General features: G+C 47.6%; 1 protein-coding gene across 1 annotated transcript; it reads left to right on the forward strand.

Annotated features, from left to right (window-relative positions):
- Window positions 1–530: 530 nt before the first annotated feature.
- On the forward strand, window positions 531–12,870 carry ALKBH5 (alkB homolog 5, RNA demethylase). The gene is made up of 4 exons (XM_075179221.1): window positions 531–1,386; window positions 10,173–10,253; window positions 11,014–11,154; window positions 11,926–12,870. Exons 1-4 carry the CDS (start codon window positions 698–700, stop codon window positions 12,110–12,112), a joined length of 1,098 nt encoding a protein of 365 aa, XP_075035322.1. The 5' UTR covers window positions 531–697; the 3' UTR covers window positions 12,113–12,870.
- Window positions 12,871–13,200: the final 330 nt, after the last annotated feature.

Genomic DNA, 13,200 nt, shown 5'->3' on the forward strand with positions numbered 1-13,200 from the left:
AGTAACAGCTTTCACTAGTATCCTTAATGAAATATATATATATATATATATATATATATATATATATATATATATATATATATATATATATATATATATATATAAAAAAAAGTCATACCCCATTTCAATGCAGACCACAGGTGACTTAAGGGCGGAGCTTCCCTTCTATCAGCCAATTAACCTGGTACACCAGTAACCCAAACCTTCGCCGCCATATTGGTACTCCCTACCCTGGGGAACGTTACTCTAGTCACGTCGACACTAAAGTGTAGCCCCAAAACAAAAGGTGCCCCCGGCGCCTTAACATAAACGATCATATTCTAAGTCTACAAATAAATGCCACATACGCGCTAAGAATGCTTTTACGCGAGTGTACCGATCGACTCTCATTTCTTTTCTCCTATTATTTGGCAGAAATGACGTTCTCCCTCACCGTGACGACAGGCATCTGCGAGGGCAGCCTTACCTCACGAGGTCCTGACGGGAGGCCGCCGTGTCATACATTTACCCCGCCCTCCGCTGTGATTGACATGTCGCGGAGCCTATCGCAGAACGGATCTACTCCGGCCTCGTCTTGGGGCCTGTGGTAGCGGTGCTGGCGCAGCGGGAGCCGCTCTCTCCGGTGCTGGAGGTGACCCGAGCTCTCCGGCCATGCCCGGCTCCTGCCCCGGGTGAGCGAGCAGCGGAGGCGGCGGCCATGGCCGTCAGCGGTTACACCGACCTGCGGGAGAAGCTGCAGTCCCTGTACCGGGACCCCCCGAAGGAGCCGCCGGCCGTGAGGAAGCGGAAGCAGCCGGCGTCGGACACGGAGGAGGAGGAGGCGACGGCGGCGGTGGCCTCGGAGCAGGATCAGGAGGAGGCCCACAAGGTGCGCAGCGGGATCCGCCAGCTGAGGCTCTTCTCCCCGGAGGAGTGCTCCCGCATCGAGGCGCAGATAGACGACGTGGTGTCCCGGGCGGAGAAGGGGCTGTACCGGGAGCACACGGTGGACCGGGCCCCGCTCCGCAACAAGTACTTCTTCGGGGAGGGCTACACGTACGGGGCGCAGCTGCAGAAGCGGGGCCCGGGCCAGGAGCGGCTGTACCAGCGGGGGGAGGTGGACGACATCCCGGCCTGGGTGCAGGAGCTGGTGATCAGCCGGCTGGTGGAGCGCGGGGTCATCCCCGAGGGCTTCGTCAACAGCGCCGTCATCAACGACTACCAGCCGGGCGGCTGCATCGTCTCCCACGTGGACCCCATCCACATCTTCGAGCGGCCGATCGTCTCCGTCTCCTTCTTCAGCGACTCCGCGCTCTGCTTCGGCTGCAAGTTCCAGTTCAAGCCCATCCGGGTGTCCGAGCCCGTGCTCTTCCTGCCGGTGCGGCGGGGCAGCGTCACCGTGCTCAGGTAACCGGGGGGCGGCGTGTGTGTGGGCACTGTGACTTTATGGGGGTATGGGCACTGGTAGCCAGGGGTGTGATCACTGGCACTGAGGGGGTATGGGCAATAAGAGGGGTAGGGGAGCTTGGCAGTAAGAGGGGTAGGGGAGCTTGGCAGTAAGAGGGGTAGGGGAGCTTGGCAGTAAGAGGGGTAGGGGAGCTTGGCAGTAAGAGGGGTAGGGGAGCTTGGCAGTAAGAGGGGTAGGGGAGCTTGGCAGTAAGAGGGGTAGGGGAGCTTGGCAGTAAGAGGGGTAGGGGCAGTAGGGGAGCTTGGCAGTAAGAGGGGTAGGGGAGCTTGGCAGTAAGAGGGGTAGGGGCAGTAGGGGAGCTTGGCAGTAAGAGGGGTAGGGGAGCTTGGCAGTAAGAGGGGTAGGGGAGCTTGGCAGTAAGAAGGGTAGGGGAGCTTGGCAGTAAGAGGAAGAGGGGTAGGGGAGCTTGGCAGTAAGAAGGGTAGGGGAGCTTGGCAGTAAGAGGAAGAGGGGTAGGGGAGCTTGGCAGTAAGAGGGGTAGGGGAGCTTGGCAGTAAGAAGGGTAGGGGAGCTTGGCAGTAAGAGGGGTAGGGGAGCTTGGCAGTAAGAAGGGTAGGGGAGCTTGGCAGGAAGAGGGGTAGGGGAGCTTGGCAGTAAGAAGGGTAGGGGAGCTTGGCAGTAAGAGGGGTAGGGGCAGTAGGGAGGCTTGGCAGTAAGAGGGGTAGGGGAGCTTGGCAGTAAGAGGGGTAGGGGCAGTAGGGAGACTAGGCAGTAAGAGGGGTAGGGAGGCTAGGCAGTAAGAGGGGTAGGGGCAGTAGGGAGACTAGGCAGTAAGAGGGGTAGGGAGGCTAGGCAGTAAGAGGGGTAGGGGTAGTAGGGAGGCTTGGCAGTAAGAAGGGTAGGGGAGCTTGGCAGTAAGAGGGGTAGGGGAGCTTGGCAGTAAGAAGGGTAGGGGAGCTTGGCAGTAAGAAGGGTAGGGGAGCTTGGCAGTAAGAAGGGTAGGGGCAGTAGGGGAGCTTGGCAGTAAGAAGGGTAGGGGCAGTAGGGGAGCTTGGCAGTAAGAGGGGTAGGGGCAGTAGGGGAGCTTGGCAGTAAGAGGGGTAGGGGCAGTAAGAGAGGTAGTGGAGCTTGGCAGTAAGAAGGGTAGGGGAGCTTGGCAGTAAGAGGGGTAGGGGCAGTAGGGAGGCTTGGCAGTAAGAGGGGTAGGGGCAGTAGGGGAGCTTGGCAGTAAGAGGGGTAGGGGCAGTAAGAGAGGTAGTGGAGCTTGGCAGTAAGAAGGGTAGGGGAGCTTGGCAGTAAGAGGGGTAGGGGCAGTAGGGAGGCTTGGCAGTAAGAGGGGTAGGGGAGCTTGGCAGTAAGAAGGGTAGGGGAGCTTGGCAGTAAGAGGGGTAGGGGCAGTAGGGAGGCTTGGCAGTAAGAGGGGTAGGGGAGCTTGGCAGTAAGAAGGGTAGGGGCAGTAGGGGAGCTTGGCAGTAAGAGGGGTAGGGGAGCTTGGCAGTAAGAGGGGTAGGGGAGCTTGGCAGTAAGAGGGGTAGGGGAGCTTGGCAGTAAGAGGGGTAGGGGAGCTTGGCAGTAAGAGGGGTAGTGGAGCTTGGCAGTAAGAAGGGTAGGGGAGCTTGGCAGTAAGAGGGATAGGGGCAGTAGGGAGGCTTGGCAGTAAGAGGGGTAGGGGAGCTTGGCAGTAAGAGGGGTAGGGGCAGTAGGGAGGCTTGGCAGTAAGAGGGGTAGGGGAGCTTGGCAGTAAGAAGGGTAGGGGCAGTAGGGGAGCTTGGCAGTAAGAAGGGTAGGGGTAGGGGAGCTTGGCAGTAAGAAGGGTAGGGGCAGTAGGGGAGCTTGGCAGTAAGAGGGGTAGGGGAGCTTGGCAGTAAGAGGGGTAGGGGAGCTTGGCAGTAAGAGGGGTAGGGGAGCTTGGCAGTAAGAGGGGTAGGGGAGCTTGGCAGTAAGAGGGGTAGAGAGGCTTGGCAGTAAGAGGGGTAGGGAGGCTTGGCAGTAAGAGGGGTAGGGAGGCTTGGCAGTAAGAGGGGTAGGGGAGCTTGGCAGTAAGAGGGGTAGGGGCAGTAGGGAGGCTTGGCAGTAAGAGGGGTAGGGGAGCTTGGCAGTAAGAAGGGTAGGGGCAGTAAGAAGGGTAGGGGCAGTAAGAGGGGTAGGGGAGCTTGGCAGTAAGAGGGGTAGGGGAGCTTGGCAGTAAGAAGGGTAGGGGCAGTAGGGGAGCTTGGCAGTAAGAAGGGTAGGGGCAGTAGGGGAGCTTGGCAGTAAGAGGGGTAGGGGAGCTTGGCAGTAAGAGGGGTAGGGGAGCTTGGCAGTAAGAGGGGTAGGGGAGCTTGGCAGTAAGAGGGGTAGGGGAGCTTGGCAGTAAGAGGGGTAGGGGAGCTTGGCAGTAAGAGGGGTAGGGGAGCTTGGCAGTAAGAGGGGTAGGGGAGCTTGGCAGTAAGAAGGGTAGGGGAGCTTGGCAGTAAGAAGGGTAGGGGCAGTAGGGGAGCTTGGCAGTAAGAGGGGTAGGGGAGCTTGGCAGTAAGAAGGGTAGGGGCAGTAGGGGAGCTTGGCAGTAAGAGGGGTAGGGGAGCTTGGCAGTAAGAGGGGTAGGGGCAGTAGGGGAGCTTGGCAGTAAGAAGGGTAGGGGCAGTAGGGGAGCTTGGCAGTAAGAGGGGTAGGGGAGCTTGGCAGTAAGAGGGGTAGGGGAGCTTGGCAGTAAGAGGGGTAGGGGAGCTTGGCAGTAAGAGGGGTAGGGGAGCTTGGCAGTAAGAAGGGTAGGGGAGCTTGGCAGTAAGAGGGGTAGGGGAGCTTGGCAGTAAGAGGGGTAGGGGCAGTAGGGAGGCTAGGCAGTAAGAGGGGTAGGGGCAGTAGGGAGGCTTGGCAGTAAGAGGGGTAGGGGCAGTAGGGAGGCTAGGCAGTAAGAGGGGTAGGGGCAGTAGGGAGGCTAGGCAGTAAGAGGGGTAGGGGCAGTAGGGAGGCTAGGCAGTAAGAGGGGTAGGGGCAGTAGGGAGGCTAGGCAGTAAGAGGGGTAGGGGCAGTAGGGAGGCTTGGCAGTAAGAGGGGTAGGGGCATTAGGGAGGCTTGGCAGGAAGAGGGGTAGGGAGGCTTGGCAGGAAGAGGGGTAGGGAGGCTTGGCAGGAAGAGGGGTACGGGTAGTAGGGAGGCTTGGCAGGAAGAGGGGTAGGGGGTTAGCAGCAAGAGGGTACACGGGCAGTAGGGAGGGGGCTATGGGCAGTAGGGGGGCTATGGGCAGTAAGAGGGGTACAGGTAGTATGAGCATTGTGGTCCTCATCCTTTATATAATATCCTAATATACAGGCAATGAGACACTTTGTAGTCTTTTCAGTCTTCTGACTTCTATCTGTAATTTGCAGTAGGGTTGTGTTGCCTACAGTACAGAAGTGATACAATCAGCAATGACTATTATCGGCACAGGAGATTACGTAGGGTTGGTGTAACACCTACTGAATTTAGAACTAGATTTTCAAAGCTGCCCCCTGGTCATATACGCACAAGGCTACAGGCCAAGTGGGTTTTGCAGAAGGGCAGAAATTGAGGTGCTTTTCAAATTTGTAATATACAAGTTTCCCCAATATATATTGAAGTGATTACATCAGGCCATCCTTATGAGAGGATATTGTGGCATTACAGGAGTTTATACATATCGCTTGTCTGTTATTTAATTATGTATATTATACATAGTGATGTTCTGATCAGCCATTTTCCTTTGTACTTCTACCTTAACATGAAAGTGACAGTTGTTCATGAACTGTCGTCAGCCCTAGTGGTTGCCGCTATATGCAAGTATTAGACTGCACTTGTCATATCTGTTTAGTCACCAAGGGCTAGATTTACTAAGCTGCGGGTTTGAAAAAGTGGGGATGTTGCCTATAGCAACCAATCAGATTCTAGTTGTCATTTTTTTAGTACCTTCTACAAAATGACAGCTAGAATCTGATTGGTTGCTATAGGCAACATCTCCACTTTTTCAAACCCGCAGCTTAGTAAATCTAGCCCTTAGAGCCTATTTGACCTCCCATTTCCGTATTTCTTTATAACGGCCGAAGATATAATGTATAATTGTGCTATTGGTTTATTGGTCAGTGTCGGGAAGCATGGCATTTAGTTTGTATACTGTATATAAAGTGTGAAGGCAGAGAGAGAAATTTCCATATTGCAACAAAACTCAGTTTCCAATAAGGGATATATTTCCCCACCATTCATACTTGTGTGCAGTGGGTTGTGTGGACTGCGTTTTGTAATCTTCAGCCTGTACGTCTCTGTTCCCTTAGCGGTTCTGACAGACGTCCTCTAACGCTTTTTGATGGCCCCGATCTTTCCTGTAAACTGTATAGCAGATGTCGGCAGCCTGGGGCTCTGCTGCTGTTGTGGGACAAAAAGTCCCAGCACGGTCTCTTAGGAATGTGCACTGAGCCTCATGGAGTCCAGGAAGGCTGATTATAGAGAGTAGCTTGAGCTATGATCCATTGGAAATACAGAGTTAAATATCAAGTGTTCTCATTATGAGTGTTAATTGTGTATATCGTCCTTTTTCATATTGGATCAGAAATTCCAAGTGTCTCTCATTGATTCTGGTTTATGAAGTTGTGTTGGGTTGATGTAGGCTTTATGTGTTTGATACCCCTATGCTTATATCACGACTTCAGCATTAAACGAGAAGCATTATTTCTAAGAACTGTATGTTATAAGTGTAAGAGGGATATTTGCTTTTATCCAGCCAGCTTGGCAGCACAACATTACAGAAACTAAAGTTGAGTGTGTTTGTAGATTTTGTTTGGGAAATGATATAACCTTTAGAAAATGTAACCGTTTCCATTTACTACTATGAGGATCCATATTAGAGCAGAGTCATCCTTACACATATCACAAGTATGTTATGAATCACATCCCTTCTGTCTGCCCGTGGTCCGATTCGTTATATTAGCAGGACTGGCTGCATATTGCAGGGCTGAGTGAGTCTCCGCTCTGTTAGTACAACTACAGAGTTTCACTACCCATGTTTCCTAGTAGGTGTCTGGATATTTAGAAAGGATGCTGCCAAATCCAAGTGTCAATATCTTGACCTATACCCCCCCCCCCCCCCCCCCGGACTAGGAGCTTGATTTATTTCCCAGGTGCAAGAATTTGTTTCGCTGTCATGTTTTATATTTAAACTTCCTGTATAAAGAAGGGTTTTTTCATTAGAAATATTATTGTTTTTGTTTGTTTAGTGCGTCACATAGCAAAAAACAAAAGTCACGTGTATGTGCACCGTGCAGTTTGTTTCGATTGAATGTTCCTGAGGACCTGTTCACCAGGAGGCCTCTCCAAGAGATCATTTACATTGTCATAACAATTCTGGTCATGTCGTTCTGACAGGTCCTATTACTGTATGCAATAACCTTATTGGCATTTATGTAATCCAATTAAGGCGGGCAAAGTAATTAGTTTGTAAGCTGGGGATTATATTTTTTATTTCCCAGTACAGCAAGCGAGAATCTGAGAAATCATTTCCCGACAGAGCAGTCGGGTTTATTTTGGCAGTTTGATTTCTTGAGTCTTAAGGTTTTTGTCTTTTAGACTTGTTTACGTTTCTTTTAGATCCTTTTTTTTTTGCAAATGATTTAATCCAGGCATCCCGTTCCCTTGTGTTCATGAGATATAATGCCGACAAACGTTTAAAGAGTTGTAAATGCTGGATTATAGTCTTTAGAGATTTATAGATTGAGCTGCAGTTGGCAACTATAACTCTTTTTGGAGAAGGATGTTATAAGACCTTGTCACACAGTGTTGTTCAGGTATATTCACCCATCACGGAGATGGTTTTGAGTTGCGCTGACCGCTTCTCACTTATACATTTGTAATTGTAGCAATGAACGTTGTTCCATAATATGGGATAGAATCGCAACTGAGAGATGGCGGTCTTGTTAAACGTCGTTACGAACGTGGTAGTTAGAAGACATAAACACGAGTCTGGCTTTTCTTAAGTTTACAGATCTCTTCGAAAGACAATGTGGTTTTAAGTGTCTAGTTTCTTTACTTTTAATGGATTTGCGCGATATTTGTCATATAACCTTAAGCTGTAGCTTGCTTGCAGGGACACATGTGACTGTCAGGCAGGTTTTCCAATTTGGGAAGCACTCCTTATGTCCTGTCCGCATCCGTAATAGGAAATTAGGAGCAGCGAAATAGGATCTGGGATCTTGTCAGTCCTAGGCAGCAGTGTGAGAGTGCATGGTCACTGCTTGTTTATGGTATGGTACCAGATCACCTGTGAATAATGCATCTTTTCCTGATGCTCAATACATTTAGGGTACCTATGTGACTTGTCACAGCGAGTTCCTTGGTTTGTATTCATCAATGAATGAGTCCACAGTGATAATTTACACATTATTTCACATGTAAAACTGAAAATGCGATAAAGGATAAGTGTATTAGACATCGCGCTACCTCTGTGTCCAGACCTCAGACAGTGGGGGGGGGGGGTGATTTACAGTTCACAGATATCCATAGGGATGTACAATATGCGTCATGTACAGAAGGGCGTATGGTTTTGTGAATACAAATTTTAGTGGATTAGGACTAAATATTTAATTTACAGCTGAACCCCTTTTAGGTAAAAGACGCATGATAAATCCATGCTGGAGCAGTGCCAGTCCTTACGTGATGGGTTAGTGGAGTCCACGGCTGATAATCTTACCTTGGCAGACTAAGCTCACCACCTACTCATATTAACACTAGTATTCAGTGACATAAGCTCCTCTGTAAGATACTGACCTTTCCAGCCATCAGATATGAGGGTGGGACTTCTATATGTTATATAACTATGGAGTAGGACAGGGGTGTGTGGAGAAGTGCAAAATAAATACACAAACGGCTGGGTTTACATCCCCGATGTTGCACAAGCATTAGTGAAATGCTACACTTTCACAGTTTAAGCTTTCCCTTTTTTTTTTTTGCTTTTACCAAAGCCAACATGCATAATCAGGGCCACCGTGTACAATGAATTTTACATCCTCTACAACACCTTGCAAAAGTATTCACATCCTCAACAAAATCTCTAATTTTACTGGAAATAAATAAATTGTGCTCTAGCACCTTTCCTCCAGGTTAGTCAGATGACGCTTGTGCACCCCAAGTTTCAAGTAGTGCCATGAGATCAATCCAATTGATATTATGTTTGTCTGCCCTTTGGTTTGGGATCATTGTCCCGCTGAAAGATGACCTTTCCCAGGCTTCAGGTTTTTGGCATGATGCCTCCACCACCATATGTCACCGTAGGTTTGGTGTTTTTTTAAACAGTGAAATTGTGCCACACACATCATTTAACTTTGGCTAGAAAGCTCTGTCTTGGCTTTCTGGTCAGATGTGACCTTTTCCTGCATTGCAACTGGGTCTCTGCCATTACTATGGCATTCTCCTGACCTACTCTTACACGGATCATTTCCTTTGTCCCACTTGCTCTGTGGCTTCTCGCAAGTTGTCTTGTTTGCAGTGCGTTTTGGGGAACAACATCTAGGTACCGTCTAGGTGGTTTGATGTATCGTAAAACTTCCTGATAACTGAACCATTTGTGCCCACGGGACCTTCCAAACACTTCATTACTACTTTGTACCCTTTTCCTAACTTAAGCATTTATATTACGTGATATCTATCTTCTTAGGAACGATCTTTAGTCAGATAGCCTTACGATCCACAACCTGTAGGATGTTTTTCCAGAAAATGTGTTGGCTGATCTTAATGATCAAAGCTGGAGGCCAGTTGTAAGAGTCGTGTCTTCATTTGGCAATTTGTTTTTTCACCCATACAAACTACTTCTGGGGTTTGTTTGTTTTTCCCTTAAGATGTTTTTATAACCTCCAACATAGCAGAACATATTTTTGTATGTTAGTGCTATGAAATAAAAACCACAGAGCAAAAAATCAGCAGAGGATTAATTTAAGTGAAATTAGAGAATTGATGAGGTGTCTGTATACTTTTGCAAGACACTGCATGTATGAGTAATATAGACTATATTTTTTTTATTGTCATAATACTTGTACGTCTCCCACTATTATCATCCTTTCGGTACATGTATATATTCACTACTATCCATTGTTTTTGCTGAATGTTGACCTGAGGACCTTCTGACGATACAATGTGGTCTCCTGTAACTTGCCAAACCCCTTGCAATGGCAACTATGGTCTATTTGTATTGCTTATTATGTAGAAGAGAAACCTGCTTGTGTGTTCTATTATACAGCGTGAGGCTATACAGTTTGTGTAGATGCATATCCTTAAAGCCAGAATGGTAGACGGGTACATGGCAAGGTTTAATCACACCCCATAAGGAACCACTGTTGTGTACGATCAGTCGTCAACTAATCCTCTTTGTTTTTTCAGTCTCCGGTTCCTAACTAGTGGTAGGAACTGAATGCAATTTTAAGTTGAATCAGACATTATTTATATCCAAGCTTGGAGAGGTGGTTAGCAGATCTGCCTCACAGCACTGGGGTCATGAGTTCAATTCCCGACCATGGCCTTATCTGTGTGGAGTTTGTATGTTCTCCCTGTGTTTGCATGGCTTTGCTCCGGTTTCCTCCCACAATCCAGGAACATACTAGTGGGTTAACTGGCTGCTAACAAATTGACCCTAGTTTGTGTGTGTGTATGTTATGGAATTTAGGCTGACGCTGTAATGGGACAGGGACTGATGTGAGTGAGTTCTCTGTACAGCGCTGCGGAATTAGTGGCGCTATATAAATAACTGGTGATGAGCCCCTGTGTTACAAGCTTGGTCTTGACCAGTGTCTTTATCTCTTATTTCTTTCAGTGGGTATGCGGCGGACGAGATCACACACTGCATTCGACCACAGGACATCAAGGAGAGAAGGGCTGTTGTAATACTTAGAAAGTAAGTTGTTGGTTTTTTTTTTGTTTTGTTTTTTAATTGATCAACAAGTAACGTCTGTTTCATGCTACGTATGTCACAAACCTATCGTGTACTGGAGACATGGATCTCGCCACTCTCTGTAGACAGGAATGTTGTTTTGCTTAGAGATGAAGCAAGCAGGGTGGTAGGGAGATACCCTATTGTGTTTAATCCCAGGACCCAGGTGAAGGCTGAATTAATAAAACGCAGCAAAGAAGCATTATGTACAGAAATGTGGTGTAAAATCCACAAACTGCCGTGAGGTTAATCTCCTCTCCTTATTGACATCCAAACAAGGGAGAACAGGTCTGGTGTCTTTTTATAGAACATCATTTTGCTGTACAGCTTCTTTCATATGGTTCATGAACTCTCTCGGCAATAGACGGAGTAGTAAATTATATATAATTTTTTTTTTTTTTTTTTTTTACAATCTTTCTTTACATTGTTTGCTGAAGGTTCTTTGCTCCCCACTTCCATCTGATCCACAGTCTTTAATGAAATAATGTGTGGTGACCATACACTGGTTGGGGGGGGGGGAGGGGGGCAGTTATTGTGTTTGGATGAAGCCCACACACATGGTCATATCTGTCACTCCTTTTGAATAGAGGTGAGAGAAATGGAGATTGAGTGAAGTTTTCAGACCCGTTGTGCATGTCGGCAGCAGCTGGAACTGTCCTCGGAGTTGGCCTCGCAGTATGTGTTTCCGCATTGGTCTTAGGTATGTTCTTCTTTTTCGCCCCAGAACAAGAACAGAGGCACCACGGTTGGAAGCAAAGTCCCTTAGTGGCAGTTATCAAGTTGAGCGGCTATCTGGAAGCAACAGACAACATATCCTGAAACCAAAGCGCTCCCACCGCAAGGCGGACCCCGATGCTGCTCACCGGTAAGTGGCCTCGGACACGGCTCTGGGGGTGCCTTGTTAATGCTCCGTGGCCTTACTGATAATTATTGATACTTGCTTCCACAATAGTAACACAAATGTGTGTAACTATACAGATATAATTTCCCATAAACTCTTAGGTTCAGCACACGCTGCATAATGTCCTTCGAGTGGATGAGACGGCTGCTGGTGTCAGGTTGTAGAACTGATAACCGAGGAGCAGTCTGACACCAGCGGCTGCAGTATCAGGACTCTAAAGATGGTTCTGTTGCCGAGTTTACGGCAAAGTCTCTCTTATTTTCCTATTGTTATATTTTTACAATTGCAATCAGACGGGCAGAGAAATACACTGTGTATGGTTTCATTGAATATCCCATGTATATGACAGCCATGCCACTAGCAAACAAGCAATTGTTTATATGGACATGGTTCAAGTTATTGTCGGATAATAGAATTCCCAGCAGCTATTACCACTGTGCTAAAGGGCCATAGCATCGAATTCTTTAACGCTAGCATGGTTGGTTTTGTTTTTTAAACAAAATTTCAAATGGTTTAAATATGCTGAGCTAAACATTATCTTTAAGCCATTATTATTATTATTATATTTTTGTAGCTAATTATTCTTCTCCACTACTGCTGTCTTGGTGCATCCAGTTAGCTGATTGACCCAGGCTAATTTTCCGAAGGGGGATATCACTTAGATCTACGTCTTTAGTTGGTAACAAAGTATTGGCTGGGCCCATAAATTACCCTCCTGCTCTTCTCTTCCTACAGACCTCGCGTCCTCGAAATGGATAAAGAGGAGAACCGGAGATCTGTCATTTTACCAAAACCAAGGAGGCGAAGCAACTTCAGCTCTGAGAACTATTGGCGGAGACCTTATGATTACGTGGACACCTATACAGATATGGGGGAGGATGAGGGAAGCCCGGTTCGGAAAGTTAAAATGAGGCGACATTGACAAAGCTCATCCACAGACTCTGGTCCCCAGTCGGTGGCCTGTGGAACAATTATTATTTTTATTTTTGGTTTGTTTTTGTTTCTTTTTCTTTTTTTCCCCTCATGTCTCCACAGCTTAAAGGGTGCGTTTTGAAAGCCCACTTCTGTCCCTTTAAATCAATGCAACATGTCCTGGATCCAGTCTTGCTGCCTGTCCAGTCTGTATTTGGTTTGTAACCGGGGTCAGAGGTCTGAATGCCAGCGGGGGTTCCAGATGGCTTGGCCAGAGGTCACGTGCAGCCCGGCACACGCTGCACCTCAGCAGGTAACGCGACGCCCTGTGGTCACACCGAAGGAGAGGAGCAGTGTGTATTGTAATGGAAAGCACCAAGGCTCACAAGGGACAGTTTGGTTTATGATGTTTTAATATTTTGTTTAGCGCAGTTTTTCTTTCTTCCTTTTTTTTGTTTCTGTCCCTGAAACTAGAAAAGAGAGGAAAAGTCAGAGGTGTATAGGATTGCGAAGGGTGACAGGTGGCGCGGTCCGTTCTGCTGCAGGAGCCGCCGGCCGCGTCATTCCGTCCCTCTTATAATATAAAATGGTTAGGAAGTGTCTGCAATGTTTTTCAAATGATTAAATATGCTACAAAGAAATCCAAATGTTTTATTTCTAGGAATATAAGCACTAATAATAAAGTATATAAGCAGATTTATTTTATTCTGTACAGCCTCCAGTTGTCTGTAAATTATCAAATTAAATTCTGTTTTGCTGAACAAGGAACCTGTTTGTATGAGAACCTTGGATGACTCTATGAAATGAAGGTGGTCTACAATAGTAGATGAGTACATATGAAATGCCATCTATGTATATGTACAGTTTCTGCTGTCAGGACGGTTTAGTATTGGGGACATAATGTCAAACTGATGTTAAACCTTTCACTCTCCTGTATTAAGGAAACTTGCATATCGATCCTGCTTGTAAATAAGATGATGGGGTCATTCATCCTTTTTCCAAATCAGAGTTGGGGTTCACAACTTCTGGGGGGAGGGGAGGGGGGGGGGTGTGTGGGTTTTAAAGCCAGTTGTCTTCATCTGCCCGGGTCTTTGAGAA

This window comes from Mixophyes fleayi, chromosome 7, assembly GCF_038048845.1.
Source record: "Mixophyes fleayi isolate aMixFle1 chromosome 7, aMixFle1.hap1, whole genome shotgun sequence".
NCBI lineage: Eukaryota > Metazoa > Chordata > Amphibia > Anura > Limnodynastidae > Mixophyes > Mixophyes fleayi.

Coding starts and splice junctions, on each gene's coding strand:
- ALKBH5 (XM_075179221.1), top strand. CDS start 698: ATGGCCGTCAGCGGTTACACCGACCTGCGGGAGAAGCTGCAGTCCCTG. Junction 1,387..10,172: donor GGCAGCGTCACCGTGCTCAG/GTAACCGGGGGG, acceptor TATTTCTTTCAG/TGGGTATGCGGCGGACGAGA. Junction 11,155..11,925: donor GACCCCGATGCTGCTCACCG/GTAAGTGGCCTC, acceptor CTCTTCCTACAG/ACCTCGCGTCCTCGAAATGG.